The following is a 14,815-nucleotide window of genomic DNA, read 5'->3' on the forward strand; positions in this document are numbered from 1 at the left end:
TGTATGGGTTTTGACACGTGTACAGTGACAATGTATCTACCGTTACGGTATCTTAAAGAACAGTTTCACTGCCCTAAAGCTCCCCTGTGCTCCACCTATTCCTCCCTGCCTCCCCTTCCAAGCCCTGAAAACCACTCATCCTTTACTGTCGTCATATTTGGCCTTTTCCAGGATGTCATATAGTTGGAATCATACTTAATTAATTTTTTTTGTTGATTTACTGGAAGTGCTTTTTTTAAAAATTTTTTTTGTGGTACGCAGGCCTCTCACTGTTGTGGCCTCTCCCATTGCGGAGCACAGGCTCCGGACGTGCAGGCTCAGGGGCCATGGCTCACGGGCCCAGCCGCTCCGTGGCATGTGGGATCTTCCCGGACCGGGGCAGGAACCCGTGTCCCCTGCATCGGCAGGCGGACTCTCAAGCACTGTGCCACCAGGGAAGCCCCTTACTGGAAGTGCTTTATAAATGCCAAATATTTTCTCTAAATATCCCCCTATGAATTAAAGTGTGAAATTCATGGCCCACATGCTGGAATACCCTCCCAGTCTGAGGAACCAAATAGCCTCCCCCTCACCAGAGACATCCAGGACTATTGTCCACTCCCAGCAGAGCCCCAGAACACTCTGACCTAAAAACTCAGAGTGAATGTGTAACCCAGCAGTAGTTAGCTAGTAACGGATAAGTAAAGATTAGAGAAAGAACACTCAGCTTGTTTCAAAAGGCATTTTATCTCATAGTTGATTTATAAATGTTTGTGGTAAGTTAATACTTGTATTGCTTTTCTTTACTTTGTGCTGTCCTTACCTGAGTATCAGTCAGGGGCCTGTGCCTGCCCAGAGGCCCTGCTGTCCACCTAGTGTTTGCCAGTCACAGTGGTGGACCAGGCTGCGGAGAACCAGCCAGGCGCTAGAGGGCGCTCCGAGCAGGTGCAGCCTCATTCAAGGATGGCAGTCAGGGCAGGTTGGGGATGGTTGACAGCAGCTGAGACGGGCTTAGCACAGAAGATTGGGAAGATCAGTCTCAGGCGAGAGGGTCCATCTGATGAGGGGTGGTGACTGCTTCTCCCGGACATCTCAGTGATGTTCAACCGCTCCAGACATTAGGGACACAGATCACAGCACACTTGAGTGACTGGGCACCTTGGTCAAAAGTTACACAATACATGATCTTTAGTGCATGAGAGAAGGGCCATCAGTGATATAGGCAGGAAGCTGGATTTCTAGAGATTGGGATGGTGTAGACGTGTTATCTTCCTTTTTCCTAATAAAAAATTTTTCCACTCACCACCTCCTCAATCATTCTAAAATTGATATTATTTTTCATGCTTTTTAATTCCTCAGTGTTCATTTCCAAATTTGTTCACCTTTCCATTTAGCCAACCCCAATTTTTTTTTTTTTTTACTAAGGCTTATTTAAATACCCCAGTCCTCAGAATTCTTTCATCCATCCCTAGTCTCCAAACTCATTCATTCATTCATTCATTATTGTAAACCAGGGGTGACATTAACAGACCGCTGTCACCTGGGACTGGGAAGCAGATGTCACCCCCTCAGTGGGTAGTGCATCCCCTCTGTCTGGAATACTCGCCTAGTACCCCTTTTCAGCCTGATAAACTCTTCTTTGTTCTGGCAGCTTTAGAAAATGCACTGAGCCAGGGTTGCCCGCTTGCCCTCTACATGCATAGAAAACCTCAGAGGACGCCTGTGAAATGTTGGCAATAAGCAGGGTGGCCCTGGGCTCTTCCTGCAGAGCCTCAAGGGTCTTTCCACCTCAAAACCTTCCCCTTCCCTGTGCCCACCCCGCCCGTCCTACCCCGCAGGGATCTGCCATACTTACGCGGCAGGCACCGAGTGGTTCACATCCACTAGTCTGAAATCTATCAAACCTTGGAACTCAGGGTTGGTGCCGCCTTCACCTGGCACACGATGAGAGCACAGTACGTATTTGAATGAATGGATAACCCTGAAAGATCTCAATTCCTCTTCTCTGGTGGACACGTGCTAACATTTATTCTGTTAGAATGACATAACTGCGTGCAGCAAGCCAATTCGTTCAGTTACCTAGGAGTACATTTTGCAGCTCACTCAACCCGGGAGGAAATGCGGGTGGCTGTGCTGCCTGTTGTGGAAGCTGCACAGGCGTGCTCTGAGGTTTCCTACGAATGCGGAGAGCCGCAGGGAACACTGGCTCAGAAAACTTTCTAAAGCTGCCATGATTGACTGGAAATTTTAGATCTTAACTGCAAGTGCCTTCAGGTGGAAGTAGGAGGAAAATGATCTTCCATCCAGGGAAGAACCCTGGATAAGTTCCTCGCGCCCTATAACTGAATGTCATCCCTGCTCACCTGTTGTCTGATTTCCAGAGTGCGGATCTGCCCTTACTCAGCTAGGACACTCCTCCAGCATCTGCAGGCCCGCTCTGTGAGGCACCCGGTAGCAAGAAGTGGGGTTAGGGAAGAGCCACTCTTTCTAGTTTCCCAAGTTCTCCCCTTGGATCAGGTTCCCAGGGGTTCCCAGCCTCAGCAAGAGGGACATTTGGGGCTGGATAATTCCTTGTTGTAGGGGCCATCCTATGCACTGTAGTATATTTAGCTGCATCCCCACCTTTTACACACTAGATGCTGGTAGGACCACCCCTCATCCCAACCAGCTGTGACTAAAAAAAAGATCTCCAGACATTGACAGATGTTTCCAGGCTGGGGAGACGGTGCAAAATTGTCTCTGGTTGAAAACCACTGAACTAGACCGTTGGAAGGTCATACACTCAGACCACATTGAGTCAGGCCGTCCTCCTCTCACATTTACTGAATTGTGCTTTAACGTTATACGATTGGTATTTACCAGAATTGCAGCAGGAGGAAAAAAACCATGAAACTGGCTTCACATTTTTTTGGTAGAATGAGTGTTACGACTATTAGTTTTCTTTCAATCGGTGGTTTTTCACACTTTTTAATTTAAGAAATGCAGTCCTTGTTTTATGATTAATATTATCTCCTGATGAGCTAAGCACTTGGTGAGGTTTTCTGTCCACTACCTGGCTGCCAGGACAACCAGCCCAAGCCACAGATTGGCACATTTTTTATCTCACTTACCTCATTGCCTGGTTTCTTTCTTACTCTATTTTGTTTAAATATGTTTCAAAACTATATCTTAGGGACTTCCCTGGTGGTCCAGTGGTTAAGACTCTGGGCTCCCAATGCAGGGGGCACGGGTTCCTTCCATCCCTGGTCGGGGAACTGAGATGCTGCATGCCACACAGCACAGCCAAGAAAACCCCAAAAAGAACAACAGCAACAAAAAATGGGAAAAAAAAAAACTGTATCCTTGCATCTTTTCTTAGAAGGAGATAGACTAGAAATACATTTCAATATTGTGAAATATAATTCAACAATATTCACTGAGCTGTCGTTAAATATTATTACTCCTTGAAACTCATTTTAATGTACTCGTCTTTGATTCTAGAAGAGAAATTTTATATGAAACTTTTTGTCTTTTGCTTTCCCTCCATTCCAACTGCTGACCTTTGAAATAACTGGCCTTGCCCCAGCTGGAAAAAAACACTTGTCTTCCTGTACCCCTCTCACCACAGAGCCAATTTTTCTTTCTCATTCTTACTTTGCATCACTTTTTGTCATCTGAGTGAAGCAGTTGAAGTAATTGAGGACAATGCCCTGGTGTGTGTGTGTGTGTGTGCGTGCATGCACGTGTGTGCATGTGTGTGCGTGCGTGTGTGTGTGTGTTGGGGACTATAAGAAGAGAGCGGACCATAATGAAGAGAGAAGTGATGATAAAAGATTTGCCTTCAAATATATGGCATCTAAGAAAGGATTAAAGTTAGTCTCCGTAGCTCCAGGGGCCTAATGAGAGGACGGGAAAGGAAAGAAGAACTTTCTACACAGGGGAAACGTGTAGCCATGGAGGAGGCCATCCCCGCAGGGAGTGAACCCAGAAAACTCGTGTATTACGATGGTTTGACTAATCTCACTGCCTTACTTTTTTTTTCAGGTAAAAAGGGTAATACCTGTTCAATGTGGAGTATTTGGGACATGTAAAAAGGGGGGAAAATGACTAAAATTATTTGAAATTTCATTAACCAGAGATAACCTCCATTAGCAGGGTAGATCCAGTCAGGTTTTTTCCAATGCATTTTTTTCTCTAAAACTGAGACCATAATTATTAAAAGATAACTACTTCTCTTCATTGACAATATATTCAAAGATACCATTTATTAAAAATTGTTAAGGACATAGCACTACATGTTTTAAGTTTTTATTGGAGATCTCTTCTATGATTTCATGCTTTAGATATTCTTCTCAATCCCATGATTTGGGAATGTTTCCCTAGCTTTTCTTCTAGTTTTAAAATAGTTTCATTACTAACATTTTCCCCTTTAATCCGTCTAGAATAAATATTTAGAATAAAGTACGAGGTGAGGATCTAACCTTACTCTTTTCTAAACACTGTGAATTATGTAAATTTATTGCTTTTGAATCATAAGTTGCTTTCCCCTCTCTGCTTATGGTATCTATAGCTTAAAACTATTCCCAGATGTGCACGAGGACACCCGGGTTAAAGTAACACTGAGTTACTCTGATGTACAATCAAGAGTGGGACAATGTCTGCAACAGTTGAAGAAATTACTAGACACAGTGATCCAAGCAGGGAAGGGAGGATAACACAAATGGGGACATTGGCTATTTGATCTCCACTTAATTGTTATAAATACATAATACATAAAAAAATCTTCATCAAGACTACATTTTAAGAGAAAATGGGACTTAAAGTGTATGTAAAACAAATTAATAGATGTCACCCCTGGTGGTAGGATTATGGATTAATTTTATTTTCATCTTCTGTTCCATAAATTCTAAAGTTTTCCTGTGTACTATTAATACATTTAACAATTATTTACATATACAGAGATAGCAAATGAGGGAAAAGGAAATCACAAAGGGAACCCAAAGCCTAAAGGTGGAGGTAGGTGTTCCTTAGCTGACAGGTCAAGTGTTGGCAGCCTTGGGTCATTTAGTTTTAGAGGCCACTGGTAGAAGCACCATCTTCCTCCTCTGCCCAACAACCGTGTAGTCCCAGAGCTGGGCCCCCCAGAGCACAGCTGGAGTCTTTTCTAGGAAGGAAATGGGTGGGTTTTCCTTTCCTTCATGGTTTTCTAAATATCGAATTTTTCGACTCTCCTAACTTTTCCCTCCCAGTGGTTCCCAATGGAACAGGGGAGGGGGCTTCTAGGCCAACGTGTGGGCATTGGGTGACCCAGCTCCGATGGCCCCGTTCCCCAGCCATCAGCCTCTCCGTGGCTTCTCTCTCTCCAGGCGGTTCTTCAAGGACATGCCCCACAACGCACTGGACAAAAAGTCCAACTTCGAGCTCCTGGAGTAAGTCCTGGGACCGGCCCCAGCCTCTCCTCCCTTCTTCTCCTGCTGCCCTGCTCTTCCTGGCCCCCCATACGCGCCCCCCAAGACCACAGCCAGGAAGGACCTGTCTCCCTGGTCCTCCCGCCTTTCCCTGATTGGCCAGAAGTCCTGGGTTGGGGATGAAAGGGAGTCAAATGCTGGTTTTCTCCCCCATCTTTCAGGAAAGAAGTGGGGCTGGACCTGTTTTTCCCAAAGCAGATGCAGGAGAACTTAAAGGTGAGGAAACCAGTGGGTGAGCAGCTCAGAAAGACTCCCTGTGTGTCTCCTTTGTGTCCCCCCCGAGGACTAGAGCTAAAGGGATGGGGCTGGGGGTAGTCGGGGAAGCCAGGGGTCTGCACTGCCTTGGGCCGTCTGGACCCAGCACCGCTCCATGCATCCAGCGGGCCCTTTCTGTGGCTGGGAATCGGGAAACATGGCTCTAGTTCCACATCAGAGGCCAGTTAGCTTTGTGGCCTGAGCACTGGGGATGCTGTCTCCCCTGGCTCCCTCCCAGGGCCATGGTAAGCTCCCTTGAGACAACAGATGTGCACTTTAGGTAAGACATCACCACTGCCCTCGTGGCAGAGGCCTGGGGGCCATCCTGCAGCAGCAGGCAGGCTTGCGATGAGATCGTAAGGGAAGGAATCAGGCCCCGCTCACCACTGACCCTCTCCCCCAGCCCAAGCAGTTCCGAAAGATGATCCAGCAGACGTTCCAGCAGTATGCCTCGCTCCGGGAGGAGGCGTGCGTCATGAAGTTCTTCAACACCCTTGCAGGCTTTGCCAACATCGACCAGGAGACCTATCGCTGTGAACTCATTGTAATGCCACGCTCTCTTTATTCTCTCCCTGACCTGAGTTCCAGGCCTCTCAGGCAAGGGGGCCATGAAGGCAACTCGGTGGGGGGATCGGGAGGGGGGAGGGGAGGCGCGGGACGTGCCGAGAAGAGGCTTTGCTTGCTTGTAAGTTCTGTAGCATCAGGGCCTCCCTAATGTATCCGAAAATGCAACTAACGCTAAGCCACTTGCCTGACGAAGGCAACTGAAATCTTGGCTCCAGCTCTGGGAGGTGGGCCGTGCTAGCAGGGTGCTGGGAGGCGGGTAATCTGTACGGCGGGGTGCAGTTAGGATGGAAGGAGCTGGAGGGCCCGGGAGACAATGGCCCGTGTCTAGCTTAGTGAGCTGTTTTCAGATTTCTGAAATATGGGCAAGCAGAGCTGGGGCAACAGCCCATCTCTCCTTTGATTCCAGCAAGGATGGAACATCACCGTGGACCTGGTCATTGGCCCTAAAGGCATCCGCCAGCTGACAAGTCAAGATGCAAAGGTAGAGACAGGTGGGGGGCAGGCCCCGCCCAGCCCCGGGCAGAGCCGTCTTCCCCTTTCGGCTGCCTCGTACCCTGGCCTGCCCCGTCGGTTCTTCCTCCCCCACTGCTGAGAGCTGTGGAGAGGGTGTTTGGGATAACAGCATGGGGCAGAGGGTTCTTTACCTCCCTGTGACTGTCCCCTGCCCAGAGGAGGGGGTCAGGGGTGGTTTAGGGGGGACGGGAAGAGGGAAGGTCACTACTGTTGTTCTTCTGGCTCAGATGAAAGAGTTGCTCTTTCAATGGCAAAATGGGGTATCATGCCCCCAGGAGTCAGGAGGCCTGGGTCCAGCCCTGGCTCTATCACCAACTTGGCGTACGACCTTGGGCAAGCCCTGGCTCTCTCCAGGCTAATTGTTTTCTTCTGCAAGGGCTTGGGCTAGATGATTCTCCTTAATCATCGTTGATTGCCTCTTCATCCCCCCGAGAGACTCCAGTTCTCAGTTCTTTCTTGGGCCCCATCCCCACACCATCCTGACCAATCTGCATGGCCTGATCCCAGGAATGGGATGGTCTGAAGGGCCCCCTCCTTCCCCACAGCCCACCTGCCTGGCCGAGTTCAAGCAGATCAAGTCCATCAGGTGCCTCCCGCTGGAGGAAGGCCAGGCGGTACTGCAGCTAGGCATTGAAGGCGCCCCTCAGGTGAGCATCTCTGGGCACCCGGAAGCTTGGAAACATTGGGAACGGCTGCGGGCTGGGAGCTCCTGCTCAGGCCAGCCTGGCCGGGGCTTCCCTGACTGCTGAGGTCTTGTTAAGAAAATGGCACCTAGTTCTTAGACAAGGTAGCAGGATGATGATAAATTAAAGAAACTAGCTCAGGAAGCAACGTTATTAAAAATGTCAAGAAAGAAGTTGTAGGAGATTGGGGGTGGGGGGTGGGGAGCGGGGGTAAAGTGATCAGAAATCAAGGTATGGGTCAGAGGTCTAAGTTTGAACAAGTGACAGTGACTCAGAATCAAGACCTTGGGGCCTCGGGGGTTTTTGTGGGTGGGGGAATCAGAGAGACCTCAGGCTGTGAACAGTTTGTCTGTCTCTCCTTTCATCCGTCTGTCCCCTGCCCCACTCCCTCCCTCCTCCTTTCTCTCAGTTTCTGCTTTTGCATACTGAGCACCTCCTAGGCACGAGGCATGTGCTATGCCCTGAAGGGCCAGAATAAGCCAACCTGGAACTGCCTTCCTAGAGTGTAGGGGGGGTCAGTTGGGAGAGGTGATGAGAGCGCCCTCTGGTGGCGGTGGGAAATGCAAGCTGAGCCCCAGGAGAGGGGCGGATGGCATCCAGGCGGGGGGTGGGCAACAGAGTCCTGCAGTTTCTTCTCCAGTCCCTTAGGGTAGACTCTAGCCAAGGCTCTGGGGTCTCATCCTTGGCTGGTCTCTTCCCTGCAGTCCTTGTCCATCAAAACCTCCTCTCTGGCAGAGGCCGAGAACATGGCTGACCTCGTCGATGGTTACTGCCGGCTGCAGGGGGAGCACAAAGGCTCCCTCATCATTCGACCCAAGAAAGGTGTGTTTCCACTTGAAGGTAAATTGGACCAAGGGCGGCATGGGGGCTGGCTTCTAGAGGAGAGGATTTGTAGCCCCGGCAAGATCAAAGCTATTGCCGGAACATGGCTGGTCCCTCCTCTTTGGGGATGGAGTCAGAAAGCGGAGGTCAGGCTGGAACACTTGACAGTGGCCGAGGAAGCCTGAGAGCTTCTTCTACTAAAAAGATTCCAACTCAAGCCAGACGCCTGCCCAGCTTCCACTCTGACTTTCAGGGGCCACAGAAAGGTGGGAGGGGTGTCCCTAGTGTTGGCCCCTAGGAGCAGTGCAGCCAGGACCCTGTGTCCCTGACTCCACCTCCCCCTCCTCCTCGCCTCTCCCCAGATGGTGAGAAGCGGAACAGCCTGCCCCAGATCCCCACACTGTGAGTACACCCGGAAGGCGGGGAACTGGCCCCACACTCAGCCTGTGTCTTCCCAGGAAAGGCAGAACAAAGAGGGAGCCTCCCTGCCATGGTTTCTGGTTTCTGGGCCCCAGGAGAAAAATGCTGGAACCCCAGCATTTCACAAGTGGTGATTTTTCACCAGTAAATTTCTCCCAGAAAATTCACGCAGGGATATCCCTGTGTCCTAATGCCACCTGGCATCATCTTTAGTGGGGGAAGGGGGTGGTATTGTTGCTGTTCCCTCCCTCCTGCCCCCTGGCTGCCTGGGCCATGCTCCCAGGTTATTGCCATAAGGACAGGCTGCTTCTCCAGGCAGGGTGGGTGGGAGAGAGGGTGCTGAGGCTGCCCTGGGGGAGCACTGCCGGGCTCTGAGCTCACTTGGCTCCTGCCCTCCCATCTCCCCCTGTAGAGACCTGGAGGCTCAGCGACCCCACCTCTCAGAAAGCTGCAGCATAGGTAAGCCTGCCCATCCGCTGTCCTCTGCCTGTGCCCAGAGCCTCTCTTCTGCCTGCTCTTGTGACATCATCAAGTATTCCCTCAAAGTTGCAGAAAAATGAACTTCCCCCATGCCTGCTCAATGACGGCGTAAAGTATCATTAATCATAACAGTTAACCTATGTTGGGCAGCTAGTACGGGGCACCGTGTTTGTCTAGGTCATCTCAGTCTCCATAACAAAAACCACAGGCCCAGGGGCTTAAACAACAGATACTGATTGCTCACAGCTCTGGAGGCTGGAAGTCTAAGGTCAAGGTGCCAGCATGGCTGGGTCCTGGTGAGGGCTCTCTTCCTGGCTTGCAGACAGCTGCCTTCTGTGTGTCCTCACATGGTGGAGAGGTGGAGAGATCGGGTCTCTCTTCCTCTTCTTCTAAGGACACTAATCCCACCATGGGGGCTCCACCCTCATGACCTCATCTAAACCTGATCATCCCCCAAAGGCCCCAGCTCCAAATACCATCACACTGGGGATCAGAGCTTCAACATAAGCATTTGGAGGGGGGGACACAACATTCAGTTCATGACAGCGTTAAATACATAATAGGTATTATTTTATTTAATCTTTGCATTCCCCAGAAACACTCATTTCACAGAAAGGGAAACAGATTAAAGGAGACGAACCAACTTGCCCCAAATAACAGCCATGAGCAGCAGTGAGCAAGGACTCAGGCCGAGGTCCCTGGGCCCTGTGGCCGCTCTGAAATGCAGGTCAGGAGCCCAGTTCCCATCTGGCTCCTCCCCACACCCCTCCCGGTGATGTCAGCTTGGTTCCACTGGCCTGCACGGGGGAGCCCCACACCTGGCTCCTGGTGGTGCCCCCTGAGGCATCTTGCCGATGGGGTGTCCTCCTTCCGTCCTTCCAGAATCAGACATCTATGCAGAGATTCCCGATGAGACCCTGCGAAGACCAGGAGGTAGACCCCTGACTGCCCCACCCACCCCTGCACGTCAGCCGCAGCCAGGGCCCTGGGAAGTGACATTTGGGGACACGTGTGACACCAAAGGAGGACTTTCTTTCCTTCCTTTTTCCTCTCCCACGTGTGCCTCAGACAAGGAGAAAGCTGAGTGAGGCATCTTTGATTTTGAAAGCGGAGATCGTTGTTTATATCCCCACACCATTGAAGTTTTGTGTGCCCTGGGGAGGGGGCCGGAAGGAATCTGAGCCTGTGGATATGGGACCCAGCCTTCAGAGGGAACAACTCTTCCCCGTCTGAGACAATGGAACCTTCTAGATCCCCTTTCCCAGCCCAGCCCCTGGATCCTGGCTGAGGGGTTGGCAGGGGGGCGGGTGGGGCAGGTCTGGTAACGCCTAGGCAGGAGGGGGCGGAGCCTGGTGTTAGAGCCTGCAGATGCTCGGACGCCCAGGGATGCAGGTGCGCAGATTTCCAGGGATGCAGATACTCGGATTCCCAGGGGTGCCAGCTGGTTTCTGCACTCCAGGACTGTCTCGCTTTCTCCACCTGTGCAGGCCCACAGTATGGCATTGCCCGGGAAGATGTGGTCCTGAACCGTATTCTTGGTGAAGGCTTTTTTGGGGAGGTCTACGAAGGTGTCTACACGAGTCACGTGAGTTCCAGACTCTTCCCTGACACTCCTCCTCTGCTTTTCTGTAGAATGAGAAAGGAGCTCAAATACTCTTAGAGTTGGAGGTGGCTGCCGTGGTGTGTGGATCTTCCCCAACTTGGTCTTTGCAGTATTTATGAAATACACAGGGAGTGATGAAAACAAGATTCATTGCCAAGAAAGGCAGCAATAGCAGGGATCCAAAGAGAGGCGGCACCTGCCGGGGGGTGACCGACTCTTGGTGGGAGAGCACAACGGGGAGGCGCCATGTAATGCAGTTGTGAGAAAAGGAAGGGTGGGATCTGAGGCCGCCGAGGGGGCGGGACAAGGTTTGCCTTTGTGGTTGTGCTTCTACCAGGCCTGGGGGAAGAGCCAGAGCAGAGGAAAGGGGCAGCACAAATGTCAAAACCAATGATAAAGGGAAAGAGACCAGCACGCCCTGTCTGACAATGACCTTGCACGTACCCCAAGCAAGCCCACTGACTCTGGGCAGATCACGGGGCCCCTCAGGCTCCATGTCTTCATCTGGACAGCCCAGGGCTCGAGGGATCCGATCTCGAAAGTTCTTCCAGTCCTGATCAGGAAGAATGGGGTGGGGAGGGGAGGAGAGGAAGAGACAGAGAAAGAGCAGGCTTTGTGGAGACCCAGATGCCCAGACATCACCTGTTTCCCTGTGGGAAGGCCGTGGGAACGCCGGGGAGGGAAGTGCTGGGCGGGACTGAGGGGCCCTGGACACACTCTCCTTGCAGAAAGGGGAGAAAATCAACGTGGCCGTAAAGACCTGCAAGAAAGACTGCACTCTGGACAGCAAGGAGAAGTTCGTGAGTGAGGCAGGTAGGCGTCCCCGAGGAGGCCCCCAGACCAGGAGCTGGAAAAGGCCCCGAGACTATGCAGACCCGGAGACAGGGAGGGCCCGGAGCGAGGGCCGGGAGGCCACAGACGGCACTGGCGCCCACAGGGGCGGAGGGTTGCGCCGCTGTCTCCAGGTTGGACCAGCCAAGCCCGATTCTCACCTTGGACCTTAGAAGGGCTGGGGCCCGTCTCTCTCGCCGCCACTTTCAGTGATCATGAGGAACCTGGAGCACCCGCACATCGTGAAGCTGATCGGCATCATTGAAGAGGAGCCCACCTGGATCATCATGGAGCTGTACCCCTACGGGGAGGTGAGCCGGCCGGGCCGAGGAGGACCCTTGCAGTGACGGCTGGGCTGCAGTGGAGCGGGGCCTCGGGGGGCGGGGGATGCGCTCAGAGCCGGGGGGCCCTGAACTCCCAGCTGAAAGAGCCCAGAGGCCGTTTGGAGAGGAAGTTGCCAGACAGTCCTGCCGCCTGGGTGTGCCCTCCCCTCCCCGCCAGCTCCATGCCCCGGCCGGGCAGGGTCCTCAGGGCGTCTTCCCTTCCCGCAGCTGGGCCACTACCTGGAGCGAAACAAGAACTGCCTGAAGGTGCTCACTCTTGTCCTGTACTCGCTGCAGATCTGCAAGGCCATGGCCTACCTGGAGAGCATCAACTGTGTCCACAGGTGGGGCTGGGCGGAGGGGTAGCCTGGAGAGGCTGGGCTCAAGCAGGGCTTTGTAGCCGCACAGAACAGGGGTGAAGGCCTGGCTTTGGTCCGGCCTGTGTGACAGTGTGATCACCTTCTCTGAGCCCGTCTCCTCCTCTGAAGAGTAGAACAGCAGTATGTTCCCCCCAGGATTGCTATTAAGAGGAGATCTGAAGTCCGAGGTGTCTGCCTGTAACTCAGTGCCGTCTAGGCCGCCTCCCTGGGGGTCCAGGAAGTCACTTCCCTGCTTGCTTCTCGCTTGCTGTCCTCCAGCAGTTCCATCTGGTGGCACCTGGCCAGGCAGGAGAGACTGGGTCCTGGCAGCGCTGGTATGATCTTGGGGTCTGGGCCCTGCCAGCCCAAGTGGCTGGCACTGCCCTGGTCCCCGGCACCTCCAGGCTGCCAAGACCAATCCTCCATCTGGCTGTGGAGCTGGCCCCTTCTCCACCCGGCTTTGTCCCCATTCCCTGAAAGAAGGTCCCCCCCATGGGAAACATGATCCCCTGGAGGAGACAGATGGGGTGCTCTCAGAGCCCTGGGGTGAGCGGGTGAATTCTTCAATCCAAGCCCATCGACCTCAGATGGGTGGCCGTATGGGTGACGCTACACAAAGCTATGTCGGGGGATATGAACATTCATTCATTCATTCACCCACTCATGCAACTAATATTATCGAACCCCTACAGTGGGCCTCTAGCCACTGTCCTAGGCTCTGGGATGGAGTCGTAATCAAAACAGACAAAAGTCCCTTTCCTTGTGAAGCTCATCTTCTAGCATCTTCTAGGGTGAATAGTCATGGGGCAAAGGTGGTGGGATCCCAGGTTTGCAGCTTTGTGTGAAGTTGTCGTGCTTTGAAGTCATCTTTTCAATAATAAAGAAAAATGGTAGGGTGTGGAGCCTGCCTGGGAGAAGCAAGAGACAGCCAGTTTGGGGCTAGAAGTGATGCCAGGAGCATGAGGTGACTGAGCCAGCAAGGGCTCCTGGGGGTGGTGAGAGCTCAGCTCTGGGCTGATGCTTTTCCCAGCCGGCCAGCTGCTGGGCACGTTCCACCAGCTCTCTGCCCCGGTCTCCTCCTCCGTACCGGGGTTCTGAGGGTCTCTGTGTCACGGCTCAGGTGTGTGTAGTCTTTGGAGGGTCCTGGCTAGCCCAGTGCTCCCTGGAAGTGAGCTGTGAGCGGATGCTGGAATCACAGAAGAAGAGGTGGTTAATTGTGACCAGGAGAGTGGCTGGGCTTCTTCCCTGAAGAGTCAGCAGGGTGACGGCATCCCCGGCAGAGGGGACAATACAGGCTGCAGGGCGGTGACTGGAGCAAGTCTGGGGACCCGAGACAGGCTTGGAGGTGGAGACGCGGGAGAAGGGGTGATGGGAACAGGGATCAGCAACAAGATGGAGGAAGACGACAGGCATGTGTGTGGCAGGGCCAGTGGGCCAGCCGAGGCTCCCACCTGAGCTGGGCTCCAGCCAGACGGCTCGTGGGTCCAGGAAGGACCGACCGACAGAAGCTGCCCGATTCTGCTCTGGAGGCCGGGGCCCTGAAGCTCTCTTCTCCTTTGCTTCTCTGTCCATCTGTCTGTCTGTCCCCCTGAAGCATTCTCAACGGACTCACCCGTGTCTTTGCCTCTTCCCTCCAGGGACATCGCTGTCCGGAACATCCTGGTGGCCTCCCCTGAGTGTGTGAAGCTGGGGGACTTTGGCCTTTCCCGGTACATTGAGGATGAGGAGTATTACAAAGGTGAGGTGCAGGTGGTGTTACGGCTTTGTCCCCTGGAGGGGTCGCTGAAGCCAAAATCCCCCCAAAAGGTGACTGTTAGGCAAGCTCAGGCCAACAGTCTCTGGAGAATAGGCTGCATTTCTGGATAAATCTGGATCTCCCTCTCTAGTAACTACTGTAAACCCTTTGTCCACCCAAAGCCTCTGTGACGCGTCTCCCCATCAAATGGATGTCCCCCGAGTCCATTAACTTCCGCCGCTTCACGACGGCCAGTGACGTCTGGATGTTTGGTGAGTGGACTTTCTAGAGGGCGTGGAAAAGTGTTCAATTCTCACCTCTGTGACCAGGTTAAGAGGGGGCACAGGAAGCAGCGGTCGGGACCCCCAGGTTCTGTTTTGCTGCAGCCACTGAGAAGTCCCAGAAGTGGGGAGGCCAGTGGTGGGTCGGGGGTGACATGGGCTAAGGGCCAGCCTGGGTTCATCTTCCCAGAAAAGGCTCTTGAGATGAGCATGTGCTCCACCAACCAGCCCCGGGACTAAGGTGGGCCACCCTGGAGGGGATCCTCAACGGCAAAGCTGAGGTTTTCTCCGAGAAGGAGGTGCAGGGTGAGGTGAAAGCAAAACCAGGTGACAGATGGACAGCCACTTACAGAGCACACAGCTGTGTAGATTCTCCCTCTCAGGTCCCCAAAGCCAGCCCCGTAAAATCTCATTATTATTCTTCCCATTTTCCAGATGAGGAAACTGAGGCTCAGGCGAGTCAGGGGCTTGCCCGTGATCACATAGGCAGCAAGCATTGGTGCTAGACTTTGAACAC

At 52.8% G+C, this 14,815-nt stretch overlaps 1 protein-coding gene across 1 annotated transcript in view; it reads left to right on the forward strand.

Annotated features, from left to right (window-relative positions):
* PTK2B (protein tyrosine kinase 2 beta) overlaps positions 1-14,815 on the forward strand; it is a 126,192-nt gene that overhangs the window by 94,970 nt on the left and 16,407 nt on the right. Inside the window, exons 6-20 of the mRNA XM_079706073.1 lie at positions 5,325-5,387; positions 5,588-5,642; positions 6,085-6,225; positions 6,655-6,729; positions 7,307-7,408; positions 8,149-8,266; positions 8,629-8,668; positions 9,099-9,145; positions 10,049-10,099; positions 10,654-10,751; positions 11,498-11,582; positions 11,811-11,911; positions 12,152-12,267; positions 13,920-14,020; positions 14,200-14,289. Of these exons, the coding sequence (XP_079562199.1) occupies positions 5,325-5,387; positions 5,588-5,642; positions 6,085-6,225; positions 6,655-6,729; positions 7,307-7,408; positions 8,149-8,266; positions 8,629-8,668; positions 9,099-9,145; positions 10,049-10,099; positions 10,654-10,751; positions 11,498-11,582; positions 11,811-11,911; positions 12,152-12,267; positions 13,920-14,020; positions 14,200-14,289 (1,283 nt within the window). The remainder of the gene's footprint in view (positions 1-5,324; positions 5,388-5,587; positions 5,643-6,084; positions 6,226-6,654; positions 6,730-7,306; positions 7,409-8,148; positions 8,267-8,628; positions 8,669-9,098; positions 9,146-10,048; positions 10,100-10,653; positions 10,752-11,497; positions 11,583-11,810; positions 11,912-12,151; positions 12,268-13,919; positions 14,021-14,199; positions 14,290-14,815) is intronic.

Source organism: Hyperoodon ampullatus (genome assembly GCF_949752795.1).
Source record: "Hyperoodon ampullatus genome assembly, chromosome: 6".
Classification (NCBI taxonomy): domain Eukaryota; kingdom Metazoa; phylum Chordata; class Mammalia; order Artiodactyla; family Ziphiidae; genus Hyperoodon; species Hyperoodon ampullatus.